A 24729-nucleotide genomic window follows, 5' to 3' on the forward strand; every position below is an offset into this window, starting at 1 on the left:
TTTGTTTGGGTTTTCTTAATAAACAAGCCACAGGGGTTTATATATTTAGGGGTTGATCTCCAGGTCTGAGCACCAGGACACAAACCACAAGGCCCCCTGTTACCTTGACTGGCTTCTCCACATCTCCATCACACAGTGACACCAAAGGCACAGTGAAGGGCTTCCAGACAGGGTCCAGTGTGTACTTGATCACCTGCAGGGTAGGAATGGGGGAAACCATCACGATGGGCATGTCTGAAGGGGGAGACTGGCACAAAGCAGGGATGTCCCTGAGAGAAACACTGGGTAAGGGTCTCAGGTAAAGCCACATTCTGTGGCCCATCTCAGCCCTCTCATCAACATGGACCCTGCATCTCCCTAGCTGCTCCCCAGGCTGTCCCACATGACAACAGCTTCATCAGCTTCTGGAGGCAAGGAAAAGAACCTGCTGGAGCAAAGAGATGCAGCAGACTGGCAGCACAGCCACTCACCCACCAGTTCAAGGCCAGCAGTTACTGTTTATGCCCTCTGCATCCAAATGCTTGCCCCTGCTCATTGCCTGCAGAATCACAGACTGGTTTTGGTTGGAAAAGTCCCTCCCCAGCTTCCCTGCAGCCCCCTCAGGTGCTGGAAGGTGCTCTAAGGTCTCCTCAGAGCCTTCTCCAGGCTGAGACAGCCCAAGTCCCTCAGCCTGGCCCCACAGCAGAGTGGTTGCAGCCCTCTGAGCAGCTCTGGACTCAGGCCAGCACTTACATGTCCTTGGTGTCCTGGGGACCCCCAAGCCAGACAGAGCACTGCAGGGAGGTGTCAGGAGGGCAAAGCAGAGGGGTGGGAGCCTCACCCTGCTGGGGATGCAGCCCAGGACATGGTTGGTTTCTGGGCTGCCAGTACACATGGCTGGGTCATGCTGAGCTTTGCATTTTGGTTACTGGGCAGTAGATGAACCCTTCTCTGAGCAGGGTACAGATGGTGACACCTGGGGTGGGGGCTCTGGGGGCTTTGGAGCATGAGCAGCAGAAAGTTCCCAGTGAGGAACTTTCTTCTCTAAAAAAGAACAACCCTGGGCAGAGGCTGCTCAGGGCAGTGGTGGAGTCCCCATCCCTGGAGGGGTTTCAAAGCCCTGGAGATGTGGTGCTGAGGGACATGGGGCAGGGGTGGCCTTGGCAGTCCTGAGTAAATAGTTGGACCTGTTGATCTCAAAAGTCTTTTCCAACCCAAGAGATGTGAGGATTCAATGATTTGATGGAGAGGTCCATAGCTGCCACTGCCACTAAACAGCTGTGGGAACCTGCAAGGAGGATCTGGTTTTACAGACAGGCTCTTGCATGAGCCCAGGGGAAACCCTGACACCATGAGCACAGTTTAGTCAAGAGTTTGTGAACATCTTCTCCAGGGAGAGTGAGGGAGCCCATGCACCCCAAATGGTGCCCACAGGCTTCCAGGTGTCCAGGCTTGGTGGGGGAGGATTTGGCACCTCCACCTCGTGGTGCCCAGCTGGGTGCTCACACTTGTGTCTAAATGAGCATCCTAATCCTCCCCTGCCAGACACTTCCCTTGTAGCACAAGAAATACCAGCACCAACTTGAGTGCTGCTTATATTCCTCCTTTCGGAGCTGGAAAAATGGAGAACCTGAGCTGCATGGCCAGCAGCATGGCCAGCAGAGCCAGGGAGGGCATTCTCCTCCTCTGCTCTGCTCTGCTGAGAAGCCCCTGCAGGGCTGTGTCCAGTTCTGGTGCCCCTGACACAAAGGGGACATAAAGGGTCTAGAGGAGGCCACTGGATCTGAGTGGAGGCCAGCATCTGATCTGAGGGCTGGAGCACCTCTGCTACAGACAGGCTGAGAGAGTTGGGGGTGTTCAGTCTAGAGAAGGCTCCAGGGAAAGCTCAGAGCAACTTCCAGTGCCTGAAGGGGCTGCAGGATATGACAAGGGGGAATGGTTTCAAGCTGGAAGAGGGGATATTTACATCAGACATTGGGAAGAAAATCTTCACTACGAGGGTGGTGAGACACTGGAACAGGTTGCCCAAGGAAGCTGTGGCTGCCCCATCCCTGAAACGTTTAAGGCCAGGTTGGATGATGCTTGGAGCAACTTGGTCTGGTGGGAGATGTCCCTGCCCATGGCAGGGAGTTTGGATCTAGATGATCTTTAAGGTCCCTTCTAACCCAAAGGAGTCTGGGGTCTCAGGATTCTATGATTTCTTTGTGTCTGGCCTCAAAACACAGAGATGGTCACCTCCTGGTGTGGGATTTGTTTGAGGGCAGCAGGATACATTGAGGGCTGGTAAGATGTTGAAGCTCTTCTTATTTAAAACCAAACCTGCCAAGACCTTTCTCCAGTGAGACAGGACAGGAGAGGAACTGGGCAGCAACCCAGAGGAAAAACCAGGACATCCATCTGCTCCCTATAAACTGACCTGCTTCCAGCTGGGACTCAGGAAGGACTGGGGCACAGTCAGGCCCCCAGTTCCCAGGCCTCTCCCAGGATCAAGGGCTGGGGCTCACTCAAAATCCCCATGTCTGAGAACTACACCTTGCTGAGTGAAAGCCCAGCTACCCGTGCTAAAACAGGAGGAACCAACCAAAGAAGGTCCTGGCCTGCTTCCAGAAATACCAGAGAAATACTAAGGGTGGTATAAATTAAACATAGTGGGAAAGTACTGAAAAAGATACAACAGAGCCAGGGTTCAATGGACAGCCCATGCTGGTGGGACAGGGCACAGGGTGAGACCAAGGTGGGTGTGCAAGGGAGGGGAATCCACCTGGATGTTACCCTCACTGGTGAAACCCAACATACAGAGGGACTTTGTAAATAAATACCACTCTGCTTCAGTTCTGCATCAGTGGGAGAAAAAGTGGTGAGATGGGGTGGGCTGGACCCCTCCTCCTCTGATGCAGAGGATACTGAGTCCTTCCTGCAGCAATCACCCCCCTCTTCTTCCTGCCATCTGCCAGGAACTATAGGTGAAAAAAAAAAACTAACTTTGAGGAGGGGAAAAAGGATTGAAAAGTACTTATTGGCCTGGTGGTAAAGCAGAGGCAGCCGGCCCGTGGTGTCTCACCCACCACATTCCAAGTGTGAGCTTGAGAACAGGAACAAAATATGGAAGCAGGGATCAGCGGGGGACAGGGAGAGGTTGGCTGCCCCTGGAGGTACCCATCAGGACCTCAGAACAGATCTCTGCCCCCTCGATGGGGCTCCAGCTCTGCTTGACATGAGACCAAACACTTGTGCACAGATGCTGGAAATGAGCTCAGGTGAGCTGAGGACCTGGCAAAAGCTCATTTGAACCTGTCCCTACTACTGTTCTCTAAGCCACCTTCCATCACCTCTCTCCACCATCTCCCCATCCTGCTGCTTCTGCAAGTGGAAGGAGTCTGGTCCAGGGCTGAGCCTGAGCTAGGGATTAACATGGGTTGGAAGACCACCTCCCTCTCTGCTTGGTAGATACAGCAGTAAGTAGGATAGAAAAGGTATAAAGACCTTGCTGGCTTCAGTAAATCTTCATCTGCTGGAGTCCAGCAGCCTCTGCTAGACACTGAGAAGGCAGCTGTAAGGCTCTGGAATCCCTGGATCCCACTCTGCTTTATGGGTGATAGATGAGATGATGGCATGAAGGGTGTGAGGAACTGACTGAAGGGTGGTGGTGTCTCAGCATCTCAGGTCAGACTCATGCTCACCTCTGTCCTGTGAACCAGCATCCACTTCCCATCATCACCTGGTTTGTAGAACTCCAAGAAGGGGTCTGACTTTCCAAACAGGTCCTGGGGGAGAACAGGGTGAGTTACAGAGTGCTCAGTGACAATGAAAGCCCCTCCTTGCCCACAGGCTCCACATTGCCAGCTGCCTCTCTCCTGGTCAGGCAAACCCTGTTGACATTTCTCATTGCAGCACTGGCACAGCAGGCAGGGCAGACCCCTGGCAGGGGTCTGGTGGGACAGCAACAGAGAAGCTGTGGCTGCTCCATCCCTGAAAGTGTGCAAGGCCAGGCTGGATGGGGCTTGGAGCAACCTGGTCTAGTGGAAGGTGTCCCTATTCATGGCAGGGGGTTGAAACCAGGAGGTCTTTAAGGTCTCTTCCAACCCAGACCAGTCTGAGCTACAACAATCTGCTGGCAGTGGCAAGGTCTCCAGGCACAGATGCCACAGAAAACAACCCCAGCTGGGAGGCAGCTGAGTTTGGGCTTGGAAAAACAGCTAGAGCTTCAAAGGAAAAGCAGAATTATGAAGCACCCGAGTGTCTTGGGGGAAAAAGGGAAAAAAACAACCACCCTCCTACACACAGCAGTAAAGCACAAGCAGAGGAAATGTTTAAGGCACAAGCTGCCTTGGTGTTGACAGAGATCATGTAACACCATCCAAGATCCACAGCCCTGAGTCAGCATGTGCTGCTGCCTTCCCTGCCAGCATCCCTGTGGATATTCCCCTGATAAAGGCTGCTGAGCAGGATGCACACAGCCAACATGGGGCCCTGCTGGCTCCCAGCATGGGGCTGGGTCAGGGCACCTGCAGCCTGGGCAGGAGGTGGCACCAACCCAGGGAAACTGCTGAGCAGAACTTCCTTCCCATTCAGAGAAATGAGAAAGGGGCTGACATGAAACTAGACCCTCAATATCCCCAATGAATTACTGAGAGCCAGTTCAGCTGGAGGTAGATGGGTGCCTGGGTCCTGCAGAGAGCTGGAGGAGCTTCTTATAGGTTTGACCAGGAGCCTTTTGGGCTTCCAAAGGATGCAGTGGGGATGTAGGGGATGCTTGTGGAGGAGGAAGCATGGACACCCCAGGAGAGGAAGCAGAGGATGCCCTGCTCACAGCCAATCCCAGAGGTGGTGGCTGGATGGACACAGACTCCAGTGTTGCCCCAGAAGAAAACCTGTTAACATTTTCCAAGTCCTGTTCCCAAAGTCAGCCAGACAAGTACAGCACTGCAAAGTGTTTGGGCTTGAAGAAGCCAAGCTGCTTCAGCCCAAACCCTTCTGCCAGAGGAGCAGACTCTTCAGGCCTGCAGAGATGCTCTCTGCTGAGATGAGGCTCTTCTTCTCCCACCCCTTTTCCCAGATTTGTAGGAGAGGTCACCAAGCTGTTCTTTCCGTGGGTACCTGACCTACACTGCCTGAGCCTCCAAGCCATGGTGGGCTGGTGGAGGCAGTGGCAGGGAGGTTTGGAGGGGTTCTGCTGCCATTCCACACAGAGCAGCCCAGGTCACAAGGGCCTCACTCCCCACAGAGCAGGCTGGGAGATGCCTCAGTGTTGTGGGCTGCTAATTTAAACTGTCAAACCCACAAACATCTCACCCTGCAAGCCTGGCAGGGGATGGAAACTGAGCAACCAAAGGAGGTCAGCAGATCAGATCAATCTGGTCCAAGAACCCAAAACATCAGAACTGGTTCTGGAACAGCACAGACAAGGAGGGTGGAGGTGACACTTCCCTGGACCACAGCTTCCAGCACCAGTCCTGGCTCACAGCCCTTGCTGTTCCCAGCCATGCTGAGGCCCCACTGCTCTCCTGCCATCCCTACAGCTCTGGGGACACACACAATGCTGGAGCCAAGGTCACCAGTGCTGGTCACAGGTGAAAACAACTCTCCTGGAAGTTATCAACCCTCCCAAGGGCTGATGTGACATGAGGGATAAGGGCTTCAAGCTGGTTCTGCTGCTGACATCCTCCTGCTCTGCAGCTTTGGCATTTAAAGCAAGTTAGTGAGCCACAGGTGGAGAAGCCCTGGAGGTGTGATGGCAAGGAGGACGCCAGGTCCCAGCCTCTGAGGAGTCTCAGGAGAAGCTGCCTGGGATGGAGCATGGCTCCAGGCTGGGTTTTACAGGAAGGGATGCTCACAGCTCCAGCTCACTGTGGGAATCAGGATGATCCCATGGTCTCAACATGAAATCCTGAGAGATCTGGTCCATTTTCATGGCTAAGCCCCAAGTCTTGCTTCCCAGCTACATCCTGTGGGATGCAGGAGGGTGTTATCCCCCTAAGCTGCAGTCACAGAATCCCAGAATCACTTGATTGGCTTGAAAGGACCCCTCTGAGATCACGAAGTCCAACCCTTGATCCACTCCCCTCGTGGTTCCCAGCCCATGGCACTCAGTGCCACATCCAATCTCTTCTTAAAAACCTCCAGGGATGAAGAATCCACCCCCTCCTTGGGCAGCCCATTCCAAAGCCTCATCACCCTCTCTGGAGAGAATTTTTTCCTAATATCCAACCTAAACCTCCCCTGGCAGAGCTCCCTCCAGCTCTGCCAGGGGAGGTTTAGGTTGGATATTAGGAAAAAATTCTTAAGCCCTTACCCTCTTGTCCCATCGATATCTGCCTGGGAGCAGAGCCTGACACCCTCCTGGCTCCAACCTCCTTTCAGGGAGTTGTAGAGAGTGATGAGGTCTCCCCTGAGCTTCCTCTTCTCCAGCCTGAACACCCCCAGCTCCCTCAGCCCTTCCTCACAGGAATTCTGCTGGATCCCTTCACAGCCTCCTTGCCCTAACACCTCACCCCTGCAAGTTTTACCTTGGCCAACTCTGTTGTCTTCATTAAGCTTAAACAAGTTCTAAACAGCCCCACCAGTTGCATTTCATCCTCTTTCAGTGTCCTCACTCAGAGATGGTTTTAATTTGCACAAAGTGACACAAACATCCATTGCCCCTTAGCAGGACTTAAATTTAGCTGTGTTCTGGGAATCAGCAAAGAAACCTCTTTAGCTCTGCCTGCTGTCACCAAGGAAGGACCTTTCTGCTGTCACCTATAGCTAAACTGGAGAGAAACCCAGGAAGGGGAGGATTATTCATAGTCTTTATCCCAACATAAGGAGGTGGCTGATGAATTTCTGTACCTTGTACCTGTAGGTATCATGTCCTGGCTAAAGAACATCAAAAGATGTCACCTTTGCATAACCTGATGGAGCAGCTTGGCTGAAAACCAGCTTAGAAAGCTCTGCAGCTCCTGCCCATGTAACAAGTGATGCCATCAGCAGAGCTGCCAATATGAGATGTGGGAAATACCAACCCAGGCAGTAATTTTTGCAGTTAAGTGCATATATCAAAGGCAATTCCAAAGTTGTTCTATCTGTCACTTCAATACACTCTGTGTTTTCAGCCTTGCACAAGCCCTTGGGGGGCTCTGGAACAGGTCAGTGTTGTTTCTGCTCATGGCCTCTCACACAAAATCCTTCAGACACTCTTTACCCAGTCTGGGACTAGGACTGGACCCATCCATACCCAGACCCACTCTTAGCAGGGGGGTCCAGTCTGACCCTTGCAACTCAACAAGAGGGTGTCCAGCAGCCACCCTGCAGGCTCAGACCCCTCTACATAACATGGGAGGACCCCAGTCCTTGGCCTGGATATTCACAAGTGGCCACAGGGACCCTGCAGAAGGACTCAGAACACTTTCACCAAGCTTATGGAGCCATCCCAGCCTTGTTTTGCTAGAGAACAGAGGCATTTTCTTGGGGTGCTGTAAGAAAATGATTGCTCTGAGGGTGTCTCCATTGATGTGCACGAGGTGGACCCAAGTTTCAGAGGAAGCCATCAGTTCAAAGATAACTTCCAGCCCATCACTCAAATGCAGTTATTTGGGGATTTCTTAACACTTGGCTCCTGGCACTAGGCAGGGTAAGAAGGGTGAGAAAACACTTCTCAACAGGTAGGAAAAACACTTGGATGAACCAGAATCCACCCAGTTGGGACTGGACCAACCACATCTTCCCCAGCAAATCCCCTCCTGCCTGGATGCTTGCTGTACCCTGCCTTGAAAACCAAGGGCCATCCTCTCAGTCACACCAGCTCTGGAGAGACCAGAAAGAAGCAAAAAAATAATATTCCCATCAATTGCTTAGCAACAGCTCTGGATTAAGAGGAATATCTCTGGTTGCCTGGTAAAGAAGGTTAGCTGGCTTTGTCCAGAAAGGTTCAGAACCCAAACCAGAACTCAAGCTTTACCTGCCTTTGGGGTCAATGCTTTCTTCTCAGAAATCAGTTTGATACTGAGCAGATGCTTACCCCATTACCAGAGGGGCTGAAGCTGGAGCTCCACTGAACTTGTCTTTAAGACCTGCAGTACACAGAGCCTGTGCAACATGTAATCTTTCCATTGCCACACATGTGCAACACCATGACAACAGGGAAACTGAGGCACGGGCGTACCCAGAACTCAGTGGCACTGCCAGGACTTGAACCCCTCCTGTCTCACCCTAATGCTTTCTCCAGTAGGACTATTTTTGTCAATGCTCTACCCAAGAGCAGAGGTTTCTTTAGATCCCTTGGCCAGAAGGTCAGGCATTTGGCATTCTATCCTCAGACACAGCCCCACTCACCTTTTTGTCCAGTTTTCTGCCAGCCATGCTCAGAGTAATCACCCTGTTATCTGAGAGCTCCTGGGCAGCTATCTAGAAGACAAGGGAAAGTGGCATTAATTTTCAGCACAATAATGAAGTCAACACCAAGGCAGATGAGAATCCAGACCCTGAGGACATACACACAACTCCTGCAAAACCCTTTTCCCAAGCAAAGGGATGGGATCGCCTCTTGCACACAGTATTTCACTGGTGTTAAAATGATTTTACCTTTGCAGATCAATTTGGGGACTCAAGTTTCATTCCTAACTTTTCCCTATAATGGAGAAGGGTGGAGAAAAAGCCTGGACAGGCAATGCCATGTACCCTGGTGGTGCCAAGGTGGTGACAGAGAAGCTTCAAACCAAAACAGGAGAGGTGTCCTGAGCAGGCCACCAGTTGTGATGCCCCCAGGACACCCCCTGCCCTCCACAGCCTCATCACTGGGGCTTGATCCAGGTGAAACTTGCAGGGCTGGAACTCAACAGGTACCATTATATATCTTGAATGGACAACCCAAAGGGAGAATGAGGTTTCAGGACACCCTGAGCAGCCTCCTACCCCCCAGGTCTAAATAAAAATGAAGCTTCTAGGAAGAAACTCATCCCTATTCTTGGGTGCCACAGCTGAGCTGGTCTCAGGTGGCTTTTCATGCCCCTGGACCTGGTGGAATCTCCAAGAAACAAGCCATGAGGAAGGAGGAACAATAAAAGCCTTGCCAGCCAGATGTGCCACCTTGTCCTCCATGTTCCATGATGGTCTTGGCACAAAGCCACTGCTCCCTCCCTGAGAGAGATGCTGGGAGCACCCAGGACTCAAGCCAGGTCTCTGCAGGGTCACAGCCTAAAGCATGAAAACTCCAGTGTTGCTCCCAAGCAGTGTGGATTCCTTCCCCTACTTCAGCTGGAGAGACACAGGCTCCAGAAGGGCTCCAGCTGACAGCCACCAGTGGGCCAGTTTTCTCTGGAACATGATCTGATCAGTGCCTTGGTATTTTAAAAAAGGGAATGTTTATAACAAAGCCCACATTCATACACCTCTATTACCAGGCATTTTCTGAATAATTTTTATGTTTTTCCTCAAGGATGTGTCCTGCCCAAGCATCTGCTTCCCACCTCTTCCTTCTCAGCATCCCAGGCCAGGCTGAGCTGTGTCCCAGCATTCCTGCCTGCAGCTGGGCAGGATCTGGGACTGGCACAGCCAGGAGCATGGTGTGGACATTGTTCCCCCCATGGTGCTCCCAACCCCAGCTGCTTGCTGCTTGTCTGCTGGAGTTACATGATGGAATCACAGAAAGGCTTAACAAAAAAAAAAAAAACCAGGCAGAAACCAAGGGAACCATTTTCTGCAAAGCCATCAGGTTTTTTCCCCCATGTGCTCCTTGGGGGGGGGAATATACTGTCACCAAGACCAACATGAGGAAAAGGAGCTGAAGGGAAGCAGATGAAGTTTGCCCTCTGCTGATCCTCACAAAAGCACCAACTCACAAAGTTGTTGTACCACCAACTCACAAAGCTGGTGTGCAGCATTTCAGGGCTGTGTAAAAGCCAGACCATGCAGACAAGCCAGGGGTGTGTGTCCTTGTGCCACTGCTGGTGTCATCTCCTGGTGGACAATAACAGCATCCCCAGTGCTGTGCCCAGCAGAGGCACGTGGCAAGATCTCAGGTCTGATTTCTGCACAGTGGCTCCCTGGGATTTTCTCCATCTCTTCAACCCTGGGGACCCCCATGTGATCCTGTTCAGCCAACCAGGGTTCTTCTGTCACATTCACCCCTCTGGCATCTCAGATAAGAAAAAGGCAGAATTGAAGGGGATGGAGGTGAGGAAGGTAGGGTCTGGCTCCCAACTCCATGTTTTATGTCAGAGAATCCCTAGCAGAAGCCGGCTCCTTGGCTGGTGCCCACAGCTTGTGCTTCAGTGCCATGGCAGGCAGTGAAGAGAGGTGCCCACCACACATGACAATGTTGTCATCATCTCACTAGGGAAAGAAAACCCCAAAAAACCCCAACAGATCAGAAAATGGTATCAATGAAGCAGATGTCAGATCAAGACTTCCCTTTTTTAACAACTTGTGACCTTTGAACTTGACTGGGAAGTTTTCATCTGGCCCAGCTCTTCCCACCTGAGGGTTGGAGAGCCCACTCCTCAGGGATGGCACCTGACAGGAGGCACAACTGGTGAGCATCACTGTGGCTCTTATTCTTGCATTTAAAGATGAACTGAAGAAATTAAGAGCAAAAAGGTGGCAGCGTCTTCCCAACCTCCAGAGCACACAGCAGTGGAGATATCCTGAGTTTTGAAACCCTTCCAGTGCTTTTAAACCTGATGGAAGTTTAGCTCCTTGATGGCCTTTGCTGCCTGGCTGCACATCTCACCAAGCCCCTAACACAGAAGAGATCCAAAACGGATGGCAGAAGCAAAATAAGACTAAATTTAGCCTTTTGTTTTTTAAAAAAGCCTGTCACCAAAGAGCTCTGCAGCAGAAAGGTCACTGCCCGAAGGGGTCTGCAATGGGAGCAGTGGCTGTTGCTATGAGAGATGTTGCTATGGCACAGCTCCTGTCCTCTCTCTCCAAACAAAACCACCCATCGGTGCAAAGGAACCAGCCCTGTGCCTCCCACTGATCCAGGGAGGGCTGAGCCACTCTCTTGTACCAGATAACAAACAGCAGCTGCAGAGATTTATTTTGTTCTCCTCCAGATTGAGGTTTTTTTTTTTGTTTTTTTTTTTTTAATTCAGAGACCAAAGCAGAAGCTGAAGAATCCCCGCGTTGGGCATCGTGCATGATGGGTCCTGCCCCGGATACATCATCCCTCAGACAGACCGAAGTGGGCAAGAAAGTAGGAGGAAAAGGGGAAAATGCTCATGAGAAAATCTTCTGGATGGCAGGTGAGCATCCAACATTGCCCCTGGGTTACTTTCCCCCTTTCCATGCTGAATAGGGAATGGAAAGGAGTCACCATACCGTTATCATCCCCTTCCCAGCAGGTTTGCCATTCCCCAGGAGCAGGCTCCTTGTGGTTTTCTTGCTGGAGACAATCTAGAGAAACCAAAGGAAATAAAATTGTGATCGTACAAATGATGAAAAGCAGACTCATAACCAACTGATCATTGCTCACCTTAGTCAATTCCTATTTAAACACCTGCAACAGTAGAAGAAAGACAACGGGGGGGTGATGGGGACACTGTGAATGTCACCCCCATCTCCCAAGCCCGTGGAGCAGAGGGCAGCAGCAGCAATGGTGCAAGGAGAAGCATCATCTCCTGTGGGCACCACCACCAGCCCTTGGCATGGAGCCAGGCAGTAGGGCCTCATACAGTTGCAGGTCTGTCATCTGCCTCCAGCAAGAGCACAATTCAACCTTTCAAACCCCATTTTAAACACTTCTAACATGACCTCTGCCAGCAGATTGCTTCCAGGCCACGTTTCCATGTAAAAACCCCAGTTACAATCTGGATGCTCTCCCTTAGCATCCTTTTGGATCCCTGGCAGACCTGCTGCCAAGCAAGACACAGGGGTCAGCACCTCCAAGGCACTTATCCCCTGTAAATTCTGGATGGACAGACCCTTAAAGGTCCCTTCCAACCCAAACCATTCTGTGATCCAAGAATCTTGCAATTTCAAGAAAAAACCCTTTCCCACTGTGGCCATCCAGCTTTGTCCTGGTGCCTTTGATCCAAGAAGGCACAGGAGGCACCAGCCAGCACAACTGCACATTTAGCAGAAGCCAGGGACACCTTCCCACCTACAGTCTGATCCGTGCTACATCTCATTTGGCCACAGAGATCAATACAGACCCACAATGATCCAGTTGTCCCTTTAACTCGTCCCACAGACCTAATTAGCTGCAATAAAAGAATGTGGCTAATCTGGCAAACATCTGAGGCAAACTCAAAATTGAAAAGCGAGACAGCTCTGTGGCTGTTGCTGCCCATGCTACTGCCCTTCTCCCACATCAAGCTCATGAGCTGGCAACAGCAAGGTCCCTTGTGCCCCTGTGCCACGGTCAGGACCATGTTCCAGTCTGTGCTGTAAAGCAATTGCATTCAGGAGCTCCCCTGAACACCCTGAACTGGACACTGACCCACCAGTGTCTGCTTCCTCCTGGTTCCCACCTCCAAGCACAACAGAGGTGTTTTCTCCCAGCCCATGCCACGTACCACAGCAGCCCTGAGCAGCTGGATGCTGCAAAAGAATGGAAAAAAAAATCTCCCTCACTCCCTGCCTCTGAGTCAGAGCAAGCTTAGAGGACAAAGACATTTGGAGAACAGAGCTGCCAACAGTGTCTGGGCTCATGAAAGAAAAGATCTTCTAAAGACTTATGTTGGATTGTGCCCTGTAAAATTTTCCACAGAAAGAGCAGAAGAGACATTCCTGAACCAACACACTAGAACAGAATATGATTTCCTACACAACAGCAAAGGACAAATCTTTCAAAAACAAAACCAAAACTGAGATGGAAAAGCAGACTGCAATGCATCCTAACTTTATTCATCTGGAAGTTGACCAAGCCCAAGTCCAAGCTGGTCATCAGGGCTCTTACTGAAAGCCATGGTGAGACCCAGGTACCTCCTTTAAAAGCTTCAGGTGATGTCTCTGAAGGTACCAGCAGAAGCCCACGCTATGACTTCAGACTTCAGCAAGTAACCAAGAGCACTCATGTGGAATGGTTCAACCTCACCAGTTGAAGCATGATAAGATTCAAGCTTCCCCAGGAAGAAGCCAGCAAACTTTAAAGTAGGTAAGAGTGGCAAGAGTGGCAGCTCAAATCCCTCCATGTCCTGTGGCTGCTGTTATTTGGATTCCTTTTACTGGAGGACAGAGAGCTGCAGGGATATCAGATACTCACCATGCCCAGTGTGCAGGAGAATTCACCCAGGAAGTCATGCTCATAGAGCTGCATGCTCGACTTGTCTTGGTCAAACAGGGCAAACTTCAGCTTCTGCACTTCCTCAAAGTGGTAGTCAACAATGAACTTCTTAGCAAAAGCTGGGTTGAGGTTGTTCACAGCTGTCTCTGTCCTGTCAAGCTGTAGAGAAAAGAAAGAGGGGCATTTAGGCATGTGCATCTGCCATGTCTCTTCTCTGAGACACTGCTATGTCTCTTCTCTGACTTCAGCCAGAGCCATCCAGAAACTGCCATGGCCATCAGGGAGTGAGTGCACCAAGATCCATCCAACTGAGTAATGGCACAGCCTACAGGGAGCTGCATCCCCAGGGATGGGGTGCACAGGGCAAGTTCCCTTTGCCTGGGGCAGTGGTGCAGTTCCCATCCCTGGGTGGGTTCCAAAGCAGATGTGGTGCTGAGGGACAGGATTTTGTGGTGGTCTTGGCAGTGCTGGGTTAACTGTTGAACTTGATGGTCTTAAGGATCTTTTCCAACCAAAATTATTTCATCCCTCTGCAAACCCATCCCAGGCAGCTGCCAGGCAAGGAGCACCCACTCAGCCAAGGTCAGTTTGGTCTCATGGCTCACAGAAGGCAGAGCTGCTTCATTTGCTTCTGAGCTCCCTTATCCCCAGGGCTGACGCTCTCACACACCTCTGATCCTCCAGGAGACCCTCACTGCTGAATCCCAAACCTGTTTCTTTCAGGTTCTGCTGCAAACAGCAAGGACAAGCAAAATGAGAAAAGATGTCACAGAACAACACCCTCCAGCACTTCCTTCCAGACCTCAACCCAAAATCTCCATGTGGTTCTTATTTCTTGGCCTTCCATGGAAGAAAGAGAGAAATGAAGTCAAACCACTGCAGGACATTTTTCACAGATTTCATGAAGCATTGGGAGAAATAAGAGGCTGGAAGGACCCAGAAGACAAGATTTCAATAGACTTTGTCATGCTGAGTTATTGTGAGAAGGAGGAGGAAAACATGTCCCCCATGCCTTGGAGGGGCAAGTGCTTGGAGGATGATGGAAACGGGGAGGTGGGTGAGGAACCTGCCCTGGGAGAGGAACCACCAGAGCACTCTGCGGCATCCCACAGCCAGGAGCAGAGGAAACCTGTCAGGCAGTGAGGGCGGGTTCACAATGCAGCATGGCACAGGCAGGCAGAAAGCCAGAACCAAAATATCCCAGGGAGAGGCAGGCAGGAGATGTGAGGATGCTGCCCTGCAGTCACAGAGCCCATAGCTCAGAGCTCAGGATCCTCGTGAGAACAGTACCACCAGCTGGGCTCCCACTGTGCTCTCACACAAACACCCATCCTTGTAGCAAAAGTGGCAGAAAAGGAAGCCAAAAAAACCCAACCAAAGTGCTTGTGCACCTGTGCTGTCTTAAACCAGGACAGAACTAATTTTCTTTTTAGTTGTTTTACTTTGCAGTTAAGTCTCTTCTAAAACTGCACTCTCTGAAACTAACAGCAGCTTTTTCAGTCAGTGTCTGCTTCCAGGAGTGACAGCACTCCATGGCCATCACCAAAGAACCAAGGGCACTGCCAAGGGCTCTGCCACACTTCCTATGAGCCAGAAACAAAAGTGACAAAAAGGGTCACAACTTTGACCCTCTTGTGGAGAAAAGCAGAGTAGATAGGTGACCCAAAGTGATGAAACAAGGCTGGACAGAGCCTATAGGAGGCCGCAGAGGTGCTCAAAGGGCCAGAGAACCTGTGCTATGGGTCAAGCTTTGAGAGAGTTTGGGTTGTTGAGCCTGGAGAATGCTCTGGGGAGACCTTATTGAGGTCCAAGCATCCAGAGGGACCTTAACAGGCTCAAGAAGTGGGCTCATGGAAACTGCATGAAGTTCAGTAAGGCCAAGTGCAAGGTTCTGCAGCTGGGCTGAGGCAATCCCATGCACAAATCCATCTTAGGAGGAGAAAGGCTTGAGGGCAGCCCTGAGGAGAAGGGCTTGGGCGTGGTGGTGGAGCAGAAGCTCAACATGAGCTGTCAGTGTGTGCTCAGCCCAGAAACCAACCATGTCCTGGGGGCATCAACAGAAGCACAGAGAGTGGTCAGGGGAGGGGATTCTCCCCCTCTGCTCTGCTCTGCTCTGCTCTGCTCTGCTCTGCTCTGCTCAGACCCCCCCTGCAGTGCTGGGTCCACTTCTGGAGTCCCCAGCAGCAGAAGGACACAGAGCTCCTGGAAGGTGTCCAGAGCAGAGCCACTGAAATGCTCAGAGGGCTGAGCACCTCCCTGGGAAGCCAGGCTGAGGGATTGGGGTTGTTCAGCCTGGAGAAGAGGAGGCTCCCAGGTGAGCTCAGAGCAACCTTCCAATATCTGAAGGGGCTACAAGGGAGCTGGGGTTGGGAGCTGTTTGCGTGGCTGTGTGGTGAGAGGAGAAGGGGCAGTGGTTTGAAATTTGAAAAGGGGAGATTTATACCAGATATTAGGAGGAAATTCTTTAATGTGAGGGTAGTAAGAAAGGAAAGGGCCCATACAACACTTGGCAATTGGCAACTCTGTTATGGACCCCTGGGAGCCCTGGCACAGGGTGCCTGCTGGGGTAGGGAAGCTACCAGGGTAGCTCTGCCCCTGCTCTGGGGTACAGGGGGGCTGGGACCCTTGAAAGGAGCCAGGTGGGGGTGTCCCTGAGGATACCCAACCCTCCACCGTCTCATCCAGGGGACCCCAGGGTGGGATAAGGAGAGGGCTGAAGCCCAGCACCCAAGGGGAGGTGCAGGGCAGGCCCAAGGGCAGCAGAATGGCAGATCCCCAGGAGGGGGGGGGATCACCCCCTTCCACCCACCTCCTCCCCCAGCAGCCATTCCTCCAGGCCCCCAGCTCCCATCTTTGGCCACACACATCACCTCACTGCCTGAGTCTGAGCTGAGCTGTGAGGCTGCCAGGTGCCTGTGGGAAGAGGGAGCAGAGCAGTGGGGAGAGTGTGTGCCCAGCTCTGAGCCAGGGAGAGCAGGGGCAAGAGGAGGCAGAGGCTGAGGGGATGGAACCTATGGAGGTGGAGCCCACCTGGAGACTGAGAAGGACCCATGGAAGAGGAACAAGCTCCAGCACAGCCCCCCCAGCACCATGCCCCCATACCAGGGGTCCCCTCCTCCTTGCCAAGCCCATCAGAGCACCCACCTAGCACCACAACACCAGGCTGAGGCTCTGCACCCAGTGTCAGCCAAGAGACTCAGCATTAACTGGAGCCCTCCAGACACAGCCACCCCTTCCACCACCAGCACCTGCTCTGTGATTCCATCATTCCATCATGACCCCAAGTCATGCTCAGGATACAACTGAGGGATCACCTCTTCATCCCAGGCAGCATCCTGGGAGGATGACACCATCTCTTCCTCTGCTTTTGATCCTCACCTGCTTGTTCCTGCACCCAGCTCCCACCTGACACTGAGACCAGTCCAGGACTGTCCCAGGGCCTCAGAGCTGATATCAGCATTACTGGGGAGTGTTGGTTTTGTTGTTTTCTTTGGTTTGTTCCTTTTTCACTGTTTTTTCTGTTCCTCATTACTGCTTCATTAACGTTGTGTACTTCAGCTTCCAACCCCTAAGCCTCTCTCCCTTATTCTCTCCCCTTTCCCTCTGGGAAGGAGCAGGGCTGATACAGAGCATCTCTCAGTTGTTTAAGTGCCAGCCCAGCTGTAAACCCTGGCAGCAGCCCTGGTCCCAGGGAAAGACCTTTGTGGAAAGCAGCCCCTGGGCCAGCATCCCCGGGCAGCACTATGCTGCAGTGCCAAGAGCCAGGACAGCAGAGGAGAAAAAAGAAAAAAAAAAAGAAAAAAAAAAAAGAAGGAAAAAAATAGCAAATGTACACCTTAGTCCCAAAGAAGCTCATTCAGCAGAAGAGGTGGGGTTTGGAGGGTCTGAGGGAAACATGGGGGAGCTGTAGATAGCTGTAGATACCAACATGTATGGTAGAGGGGTTTTGAAGATGGGTGCTTCATCTCTCTTAATTGCCAAAAAGCAATTAAAGGAATTGCTGTGCCCAGAGCAGCACCTGCTGTGCTGCAGGGAGTCAAACACACCCACACTGCTGGATCCTTCCCTCTCTGCTGCCATCCTGAACACAAGGATGCCAACCTCTGCTGTGGGGCACCAGGAGCAGTGGGCACCCCCAGCACTGCTGTGCTGAGAGGCATAAACACAGAATGGTTTGGGTGGGAAGGGACCTGTAAGGGTCACCCAGTCCCACCAGAACAGGCTGCTCACAGCCCTGTCCAAATGACCTTCAGTGGTCCCAGGGATGGGACATCTCCCACCTCTCTGGGCAACCTGGGCCAGGGTCTCCCCACGCTCAGTGGAAATCATTTCTTCCTAACATCCAGCCTTGATTTCCCCTCTTTCAGCTCACAGCCATCACCCCTTGTCCTACCGCTACAGGCCCTCCTAAAAGCTCTGCCCCCATCTTTCTTTTAGGCTCCTTTTAAGCACTGAAAGGTCCCTTTGGAGCCTTCTCTTCACCAGTCTAAACAGCCTCAGCTCCCTCGGCCTCTTTCAGCAGCACAACACAGGCAAATACCCTCTTCCAAGCCTCAGATATGAGACTGCAGGCAACAGAAATGGATTTTAGCTCCTTCCATGCTCTCTGAACTGCTTGACAGAGAGGGAGCAATGGAAACCAATCCTCTTGCTCCCAGGCACTGGTTCAAAGGAGGTAACTTGAGGTCCTGTCTCCAGCTTTGCTCTGGAACAGGTGGCCCAGGGAAGGAAAGTAAAATCCAACCAATGTGTCTGTAGCTCCAAGCCTCTGGAGCGACAGAGCCTCCTTCAACACCAGGATGAAACCAAGTGCTTTATCTTCTGCCCACTGCCTGCAGGAAGCACAGTCAAATACCAGGCATGTGCAAGGACTCATCATCTCTGCCTTGGTAAGCACCAGTCACTTTCAGTCACCATCACCTACAAGACCTCTTCACACAACCTCCAACAGCTCCTGCTTTCTCCTTCCCCCAACCCTTACAGGTCTGCATTCCCCACAAAGAGCAGAGGTGGCTTTGTCACTCAAGAGCAGAAAAGCACAAGGGCTTTCAAGAGGCAACCAGGCAAATTAGAGAGACCTGCTTGGGTAGGAGTCCTGATATTACAAATCAAGCATGAAAAAGGGAAATCACCTCCAGTGAAAGCCCTTGTGTTCAATGAATGCAGCTGTAGTGTCCTCCAGTGTTTGAAGGGAGGGTGGTGAGAGATCTTCAAGCATCCCCATCATGTGAAAATGGTTGATGCTCCAACAGTGGGAGAGGCTCTCCCCAGTGCCATGGAAAGCTTGTGGTGAAGGTGTGGGGCCAGCCAGAGGACTCAGAGTAGCAGGAAAGCAGCAGCATGGATGAGCCATGTGTCCCTGCTCCTGGCATCACAGGCCAGGTCCTTCATGGGTCCTGCAGCCTGCATCATCATGCAGAACATCTGATCATCACCCATCTTCATGACACTCCTCAGCCTGGGGTTTATTGCCCCTCCCTCCCCTCCCCATTCCAAGGCTGATTCACAAAGATTTCTTTAATTCCTATTTAGCTCAGCAAGGCAAAATGACTGTATTTGGGAAAAAATGTGACAGCCAGAAAGAACAGCAAGCAGAAAAGGGCACCAGCTGGTGCCACCACCCAGCACAGATGCTGGCCCCACCACGGCTGGTGCTGGTCCTGGAAGAGGAGCCCCATCTCCTGAGCAGGCGAAGATGTGTCCCTGACCTGGGGAAGGGGATGCAGGGGCAATGTGGTGGGATGGGTTCACACCACTGAGCTGTTGCTGCCCCCAGCCCTCCTCTCTGTCTCAGCTGTGCTGTGAAGGCTCCTCTCGGGCAAGGGGCATGTGGCCAAAATCAGTGCAGGACAATGCTGGCACCCCCAGGGAGCTCTGAGCCACATTGGCATGAGCTGTCCCAGCCAGAGAGGCTCACAGGGTGAGCCCACCCCCCTTGCCCTCCCTGCACACCTCCCACAGCTCAAACCCCCCACCACCTCTGGGTGCAGGGGGTCTCAGTCCCAGCTGTGCTCCCAGGGGGACAGGGGCAGCTCTGTGACATGTGAGGACATCACACCACAGCCCAGCACTGAAGCACCAAGAGCCAAGGGGCTGGCAGCCAGTGCCTATCATGCCAATTAAAAAGAAGCTAAAAATAGCAGAGGGAAAAAAAAAAACCACCACCAAACCCAAAACAACAAATCCCAGTTGTACTGTAACACTGTACAACTGTACAGTTGTACTGTAAAACAAGCTGTGGAATCAAAACTTCTGGACTGAGATGTTGCTGACAGAAAGAGAAATTCCTGAAAAGTAGAGTCAGCTCAGAGAAATAACATCTGTCATGGCTGGAAAGTCCATTAGTCTCCTCCAGACTGCTGAGCAAAGTTAATTCCAGGCCATGGTGAGGGGAGGTTTGCCCCGTGGACAGAGAGATCAACTGCAGGACACCAGAGGTGCTGCCCATTTATCAGCAGCTCCTTGGCCAAGTGCTCAGAGACTCAGTGTCCAAGCAACTGCAAAATGAGACCACCTCATTTACCACAAAATGGGGCCAGCACTGGTACCTGTATCCATCCACCCATCACCCCCCATGCTCTGCTGATCTGGTCCCTCCCAGATCAACCTTATGCTTTGTACAACTGCAGTTATGGCATGAAATCCCCACTTTTTTCTCCATGTATTTTAGCCCAGAGTCTTTCCCCCATAGCCAAAAGTCTTTCTCATGGAATCATAGAATCACAGAATGGGTTGGGTTGGAAAGGACTATAAATTTGAAGGGGGTAGGGGAAAGGAGATAAAACTAGGCCTGCTAGGAATAAGTCTGGGGATATCATGCCAGGGTTTGTAGGATGGTAAGCAAACACCCTTGCTCTACTATCTCAGCTGTGATAGTTGACAGAGAAACTGTGGGAAACAAAGAGGCAAGGGTTAGTGATGGTTTAGAAAGCATAGGAACACCTGAGAAGGGTCAGGTAGGAAATTAGGGCCCCAAATCTGAAGCATGCTTTGGTTACAGCAGATTGAGAAAGGGCTGCTACCCCTTTGAAGGTGGCAAAATGTTTTCAGTCCTGCCATGTGCCTTGCCAGAGACCAACTTTGGGGTCTGCAGTGAGATCTAATCCTCAGCACAAAGCAGAAAGAATTGACAGGGAAAGGATTGGGTAAGAAAAACAGATTCAACAGCACCATGCAGAAGGAGGAGGTTCTTAGGGATGAGCATGGATCAGCTTTGTAGTGGAGAGAGGAGACATCAGAACAGGCAAACCATGAGAGGAGGAAATCCACAAATCCCCAGGACTTACCTCCACCCACTTCCCATTGACTTCCATGAAGAGGACACAGAAGGGGTCGGATTTGGAGGTGACATCCCTGTCCAGAAGGTTTTGGCCACAGACAGACAACTCGACTTTGCAGACGCAGTACTGGGAGCCGAGGGGCCCCGCTGGTGTGGGGGGCATGGTGTGTGCCATGGACTCCAGCAGTGCCAGCAGCAGCTCCAGGCAGGCTCTGGGACAGGAAAACAGAAAGAAACCTCAGTGCAGGTGGAAAGGCAGCAAATGGCACCAGCAGGCTGGGCACAGAGAGAGTCTCATGTCCAAAACCAGTCCCCTGCCCAGTCCCCACACCAGGCAGACATCCTGAGAGGGACCCCAGGAGAACACCTACAACCTGCCTGGGTTTGCTGCATGAATAACAGATTTTCAAGAAAAAGTAATGTCTTCTGCTTACCCCCAACCTGAGGGAGTTGGGGGTCCCCAGCCTCTCATAAAAAGTCTGCTCCCAAAGCCATTTTACAGCAATACTTGTGGTTTATACCATTGCCAGTGCAAAACCCCACACCACACTTTTGCCTTCTGATGTGCAGTTCACATGGCCACCAAAAAAACATCAAAGGTCCTCAGCAGAGAAGAGGAATAGGGAGTAGGGGGAAGAGAAGAAAAAGCATTTTCAAATTAATTTATAGTAATAGATGTTCATGGCTGGGGTTGGGAGTGGAGAGAGCTATTTTCAGCAGCTGCTTTCAGTACCTTTTCTCCTCTTTTTTCAAGAGCGGCTCCTGGCTCATCCACTTCATCTGAGAACCTCAAACATGTCCTCCCTCCACCTCGATAAGCCATCTGCTGATGTTTGGTTTTGAACCCCAGATCAATATTTGTTTGTTTAACCTGGGCACAAACCCACGGGTTGCTGGGAGTTGGGTTGCTGCCCTCTTCCCTTATGGCTTCTCCAGCTGGGACGGGGGGGTGGGGGACAGGGATGGGTGATCCCAGCACAGCTGGGAGACAGAGTTCAGTGCCAGCTGAGAGTGAAACAGCTCCCACTGCCAAGGCTCTGAGCCTTCCTTTCCTACCTGCCAAGATCTCTGCTTGGAACTCAGGCACCCAAACCAAGACTAATATTAAACCCCCCAGCAGCAAATGCCAAGGATTTGACACTGTCCCACGTCACATCCTTGTCTCTCAGTTGTAGAAACGTGGACTTGATGGATGGAGCACTCAGTGAGTAAGGAATTGGCTCAAAGAGGAAAGCTGGAGAGGGACTCTTCATAAGGTCACATAGTGATAGGACAAGGGGGGATTGGTTTCAGACTAAAAGAGGGGAGATTTAGATGAGCTATTAGGAAGAAATTCTTTACTGTGAGGCTGGTGAGACCCCAGCCTAGGTTGCCCACAGGAGCTGTGGCTGCCCCATCCCTGGCAGTGTTCAAGTCCAGGCTGGATGGGGCGTGGAGCACCCTGGGCTGGTGGGAGGTGTCCCTGCCCATGCAGGGGGTTGGGACTGGATGAGCTTTAAGGTCCCTTCCAACCCAAACCAGTCTGGGATTCCGTGATTCATCGTAGCTCAGGGCAAGAGCAGGGCAATAATTTCAGCTCCATAGGAACCCAGAAACATCTCCAGAAGAAAATCTGCATCCTCAGCTGCACACATAGCTGGGTACCATCAAAACAGTACCCACATCCATCCCTTCCCCACCAGCTTCCCCTTGCCCAGACCAAGCCCACCTCGTGCCCTCAGCCCCCACCCCCGGCAGTGGCACCCAAACGGTGGCAGTGGGGACACCCAGGTGGTGGCACCTATGGGCAGCTGTCCTCCCACTGCAGCTCTAAGGAGAAACACAGGCAGAAGTAAAAGTCCTCCCAGGTCATCCCCTAGGAGATGCCTCTGTGGCTGCAAGGGCTTTGAAACTCCAGTTCCCTCTGGAGCTGCCTCTGCTCCTCTTGAGCACATGCTGCCAGCTGCAGCTAAAAGTGGTATTTTATTTATTTCTTTTCCTTAATGCACAGATCATGTAAGCAGTGCCTTAAAATAGCCAGGCCTCTGCTATTTATGCTGCTGTGTGTCTGCTGCTCCCTCCAAAAAGCAAACATGGGGCAGCTGTGCTGGAATGGACCTGGTCCTACTTGAAACCAGGGCTGGGTTTTTCCACCTCCCCTTCCCCCAAATCTCAGTGCTGCCTCACAAAAAGCAGAGGCAGCAAATGACTCAGTGGAAAAAAGCTTTTTCCCAGGGCTGGCAGGCACCAAAACATCCTCTTGGCATGCTGAGCATCCCCTGTGCCCCAGCCCCTGGACTCAGCCAGCCATGCTCCCCTGAGAGGGCACCCAAAATCAGGGACTGGGTGCTGGCCTCTCCCACAGCTGCCATCCTGGAGAGCTTGATGCCATCTCAGGGCTGCCAAGCACAAAATCCTGCAGCTCTCCCCTTCCCAAAAGGCAGAAGGAAAATGCCACCACCCCTTTCCCCACCATCTCAGATTTTTCCAATGAGGAGCTGCTGCTCCTGCCAGCCCACCAGGAATGGGGATGCCAAAGAGATGGGCAGCTCCCCCAGATCCTGGCTCAGACCACTCCTTCCCTCATCTCCAGTCCTGGTATAAAACCTTCAGCAGAGTCACCATCCTGATTCAGCCAAAAAACAATTGATTCAAATGAAAAGGTAATTTTCCCAGCCAGGTTGGCCCCCAAACAACCCTGTGGAAAGAGGAAGGCTTCCAGAGGTGGCAGTGGCAGAAGGTGGTGATGCCACCAGGCCACGGCCACGTCTGTAAGTGGCACCATGACCAACCCCCCACACATGCTGCCCTGGGGAACAGCCCCCCACAGGCTTCAGCAAGCCCCTGGCACTGCGACCTCCCAGCAGGGCTTTAAATTCAGAGGGGGATTTGGGCTGGCTCCAAAAGGGATGGCTCACCACCACCTGCATTCATCTCTGCTCCTTTTTTGTTCTCCCCTCCCCACATTCACTGCCCTAAAGTCCTGAGACCTGCTCAGCATCTGTGGCCAAATATTCTTCTTGTCTACAGATAGGATGCCAACAAGAGATCTCAGGGACAAGCATGAAGGTCCCACTGCCCACCTCCCCTCTGCCATGGCCATGCCTGAAGAAGTGTCACAAGAGCAAGACCAGGGCAGAGGGACAAGGTCCCCAAATCCTTTCTGGGCTCCAGATTCCAGGACTTTCTTAGTCAGACACATCTTTGAACTTCATAACTTCCAAGTGCTTTCTCCTCCCTTGCTTGGCTGCCTCCAAGCTCCTCCATGTCCACAATGTCCCACAGCATTTCCAGGCTGGGGGCTTGCACAAGCCCTGGGGCCATTCAGAATATCTGAGATGAACACATGGAAGCCCCAGAGCAACACATCAATGTTCTCCTCATCCTCCTCACCCCATTCCCACCACCACGCCACCCAGACCTCCACAACAGGTCGCCAGAACACATACAGAACAGCTGGCTAGCAGCTGGCCAGAAGTCCTGACATTTTTTCTTTTGCTCTTACCTGGGAGAGGAGAAAGGGAAGGAGTTCCCTGTTTTGCAACCAAACTCCTGATGACAGTGTCATTAAACTTCAGTGATCTTCTTTCCTTAAAGAAATCAGAGTTATTTTCGCAGGGAATGCCAGGCACATTTGAAGCAGGACAGGAGCTGTGACACAGCCTGTCCCACCCATGGGTCCCACTGTTGGGTGGCCTGGGGATGTCCTTTGGGAGCCCAGTGGCCAGGATGCAGGGGCCAGGCAGAGGGGACAGCAGCATCCCCTGCCTGACTGCCACCTCCCAGCCCATCTCATGCCCCATGGAGTCAGGACCTTGGCAGGTACCACTCCAGCACCATCTCTAGGGTACCAGTGTAACCACATCACCAGGTGAAGTGTGTAAGACCCTGAAGGAAAGGGGATTAGGAGTCATTTTTATTATTTTCAGTTCATGTCACTGGCAGAGCTCCTTTTGCTGCCCATGCAGCCCAGCCCTGATCTCAGCTGTGGCTGCAGAGGACAGGGCCACCATTCCCTACAGACCTCCTTGGCAAAGCTGCTCCATGCCATTCTCCATCTCTTCAAACCTGAGGGTCCAAGCCAAGGAGCCCTGCTGCCTGCTGGAATTCCATGCCCTGAGGAGGGCTGCTGGCAGGCAGAGGCAGAGGCAGGGAAGATGCTCTGGAGAAGCCAGGAGTCCCATGGCCTGACACACACCTCTGAGCATGGGGCCTCCTCTGCTGCTCTAAGGCACAGCACTCCCCAGTGCTCCTCTGCTTTGGGAGACACCAACCCCTGTAAAAGCCACCC

The 24729-nt window shown here is 52.1% G+C and overlaps 1 protein-coding gene across 4 annotated transcripts in view; it reads right to left on the reverse strand.

Annotated features, from left to right (window-relative positions):
• CPNE2 (copine 2) overlaps positions 1-24729 on the reverse strand; it is a 45725-nt gene that overhangs the window by 14734 nt on the left and 6262 nt on the right. Inside the window, exons 2-8 of one of the 4 annotated variants that reach the window (XM_030457905.1) lie at positions 23944-24023; positions 20467-20671; positions 13160-13339; positions 11275-11349; positions 8290-8361; positions 3660-3743; positions 104-193 (exon numbers count right to left, since the gene is read on the reverse strand). In XM_030457905.1, coding sequence (XP_030313765.1) covers positions 104-193; positions 3660-3743; positions 8290-8361; positions 11275-11349; positions 13160-13339; positions 20467-20634 — 669 coding nt within the window. In that variant the 5' untranslated portion in view covers positions 20635-20671; positions 23944-24023. Of the gene's footprint in view, positions 1-103; positions 194-3659; positions 3744-8289; positions 8362-11274; positions 11350-13159; positions 13340-20466; positions 20672-23943; positions 24029-24729 lie in introns of all 4 variants that reach the window. The other 3 variants (XM_030457902.1, XM_030457903.1, XM_030457904.1) reach the window with 3 other exon arrangements.

This window comes from Calypte anna, chromosome 11 (genome assembly GCF_003957555.1).
Source record: "Calypte anna isolate BGI_N300 chromosome 11, bCalAnn1_v1.p, whole genome shotgun sequence".
Taxonomy (NCBI): Eukaryota; Metazoa; Chordata; class Aves; order Apodiformes; family Trochilidae; genus Calypte; species Calypte anna.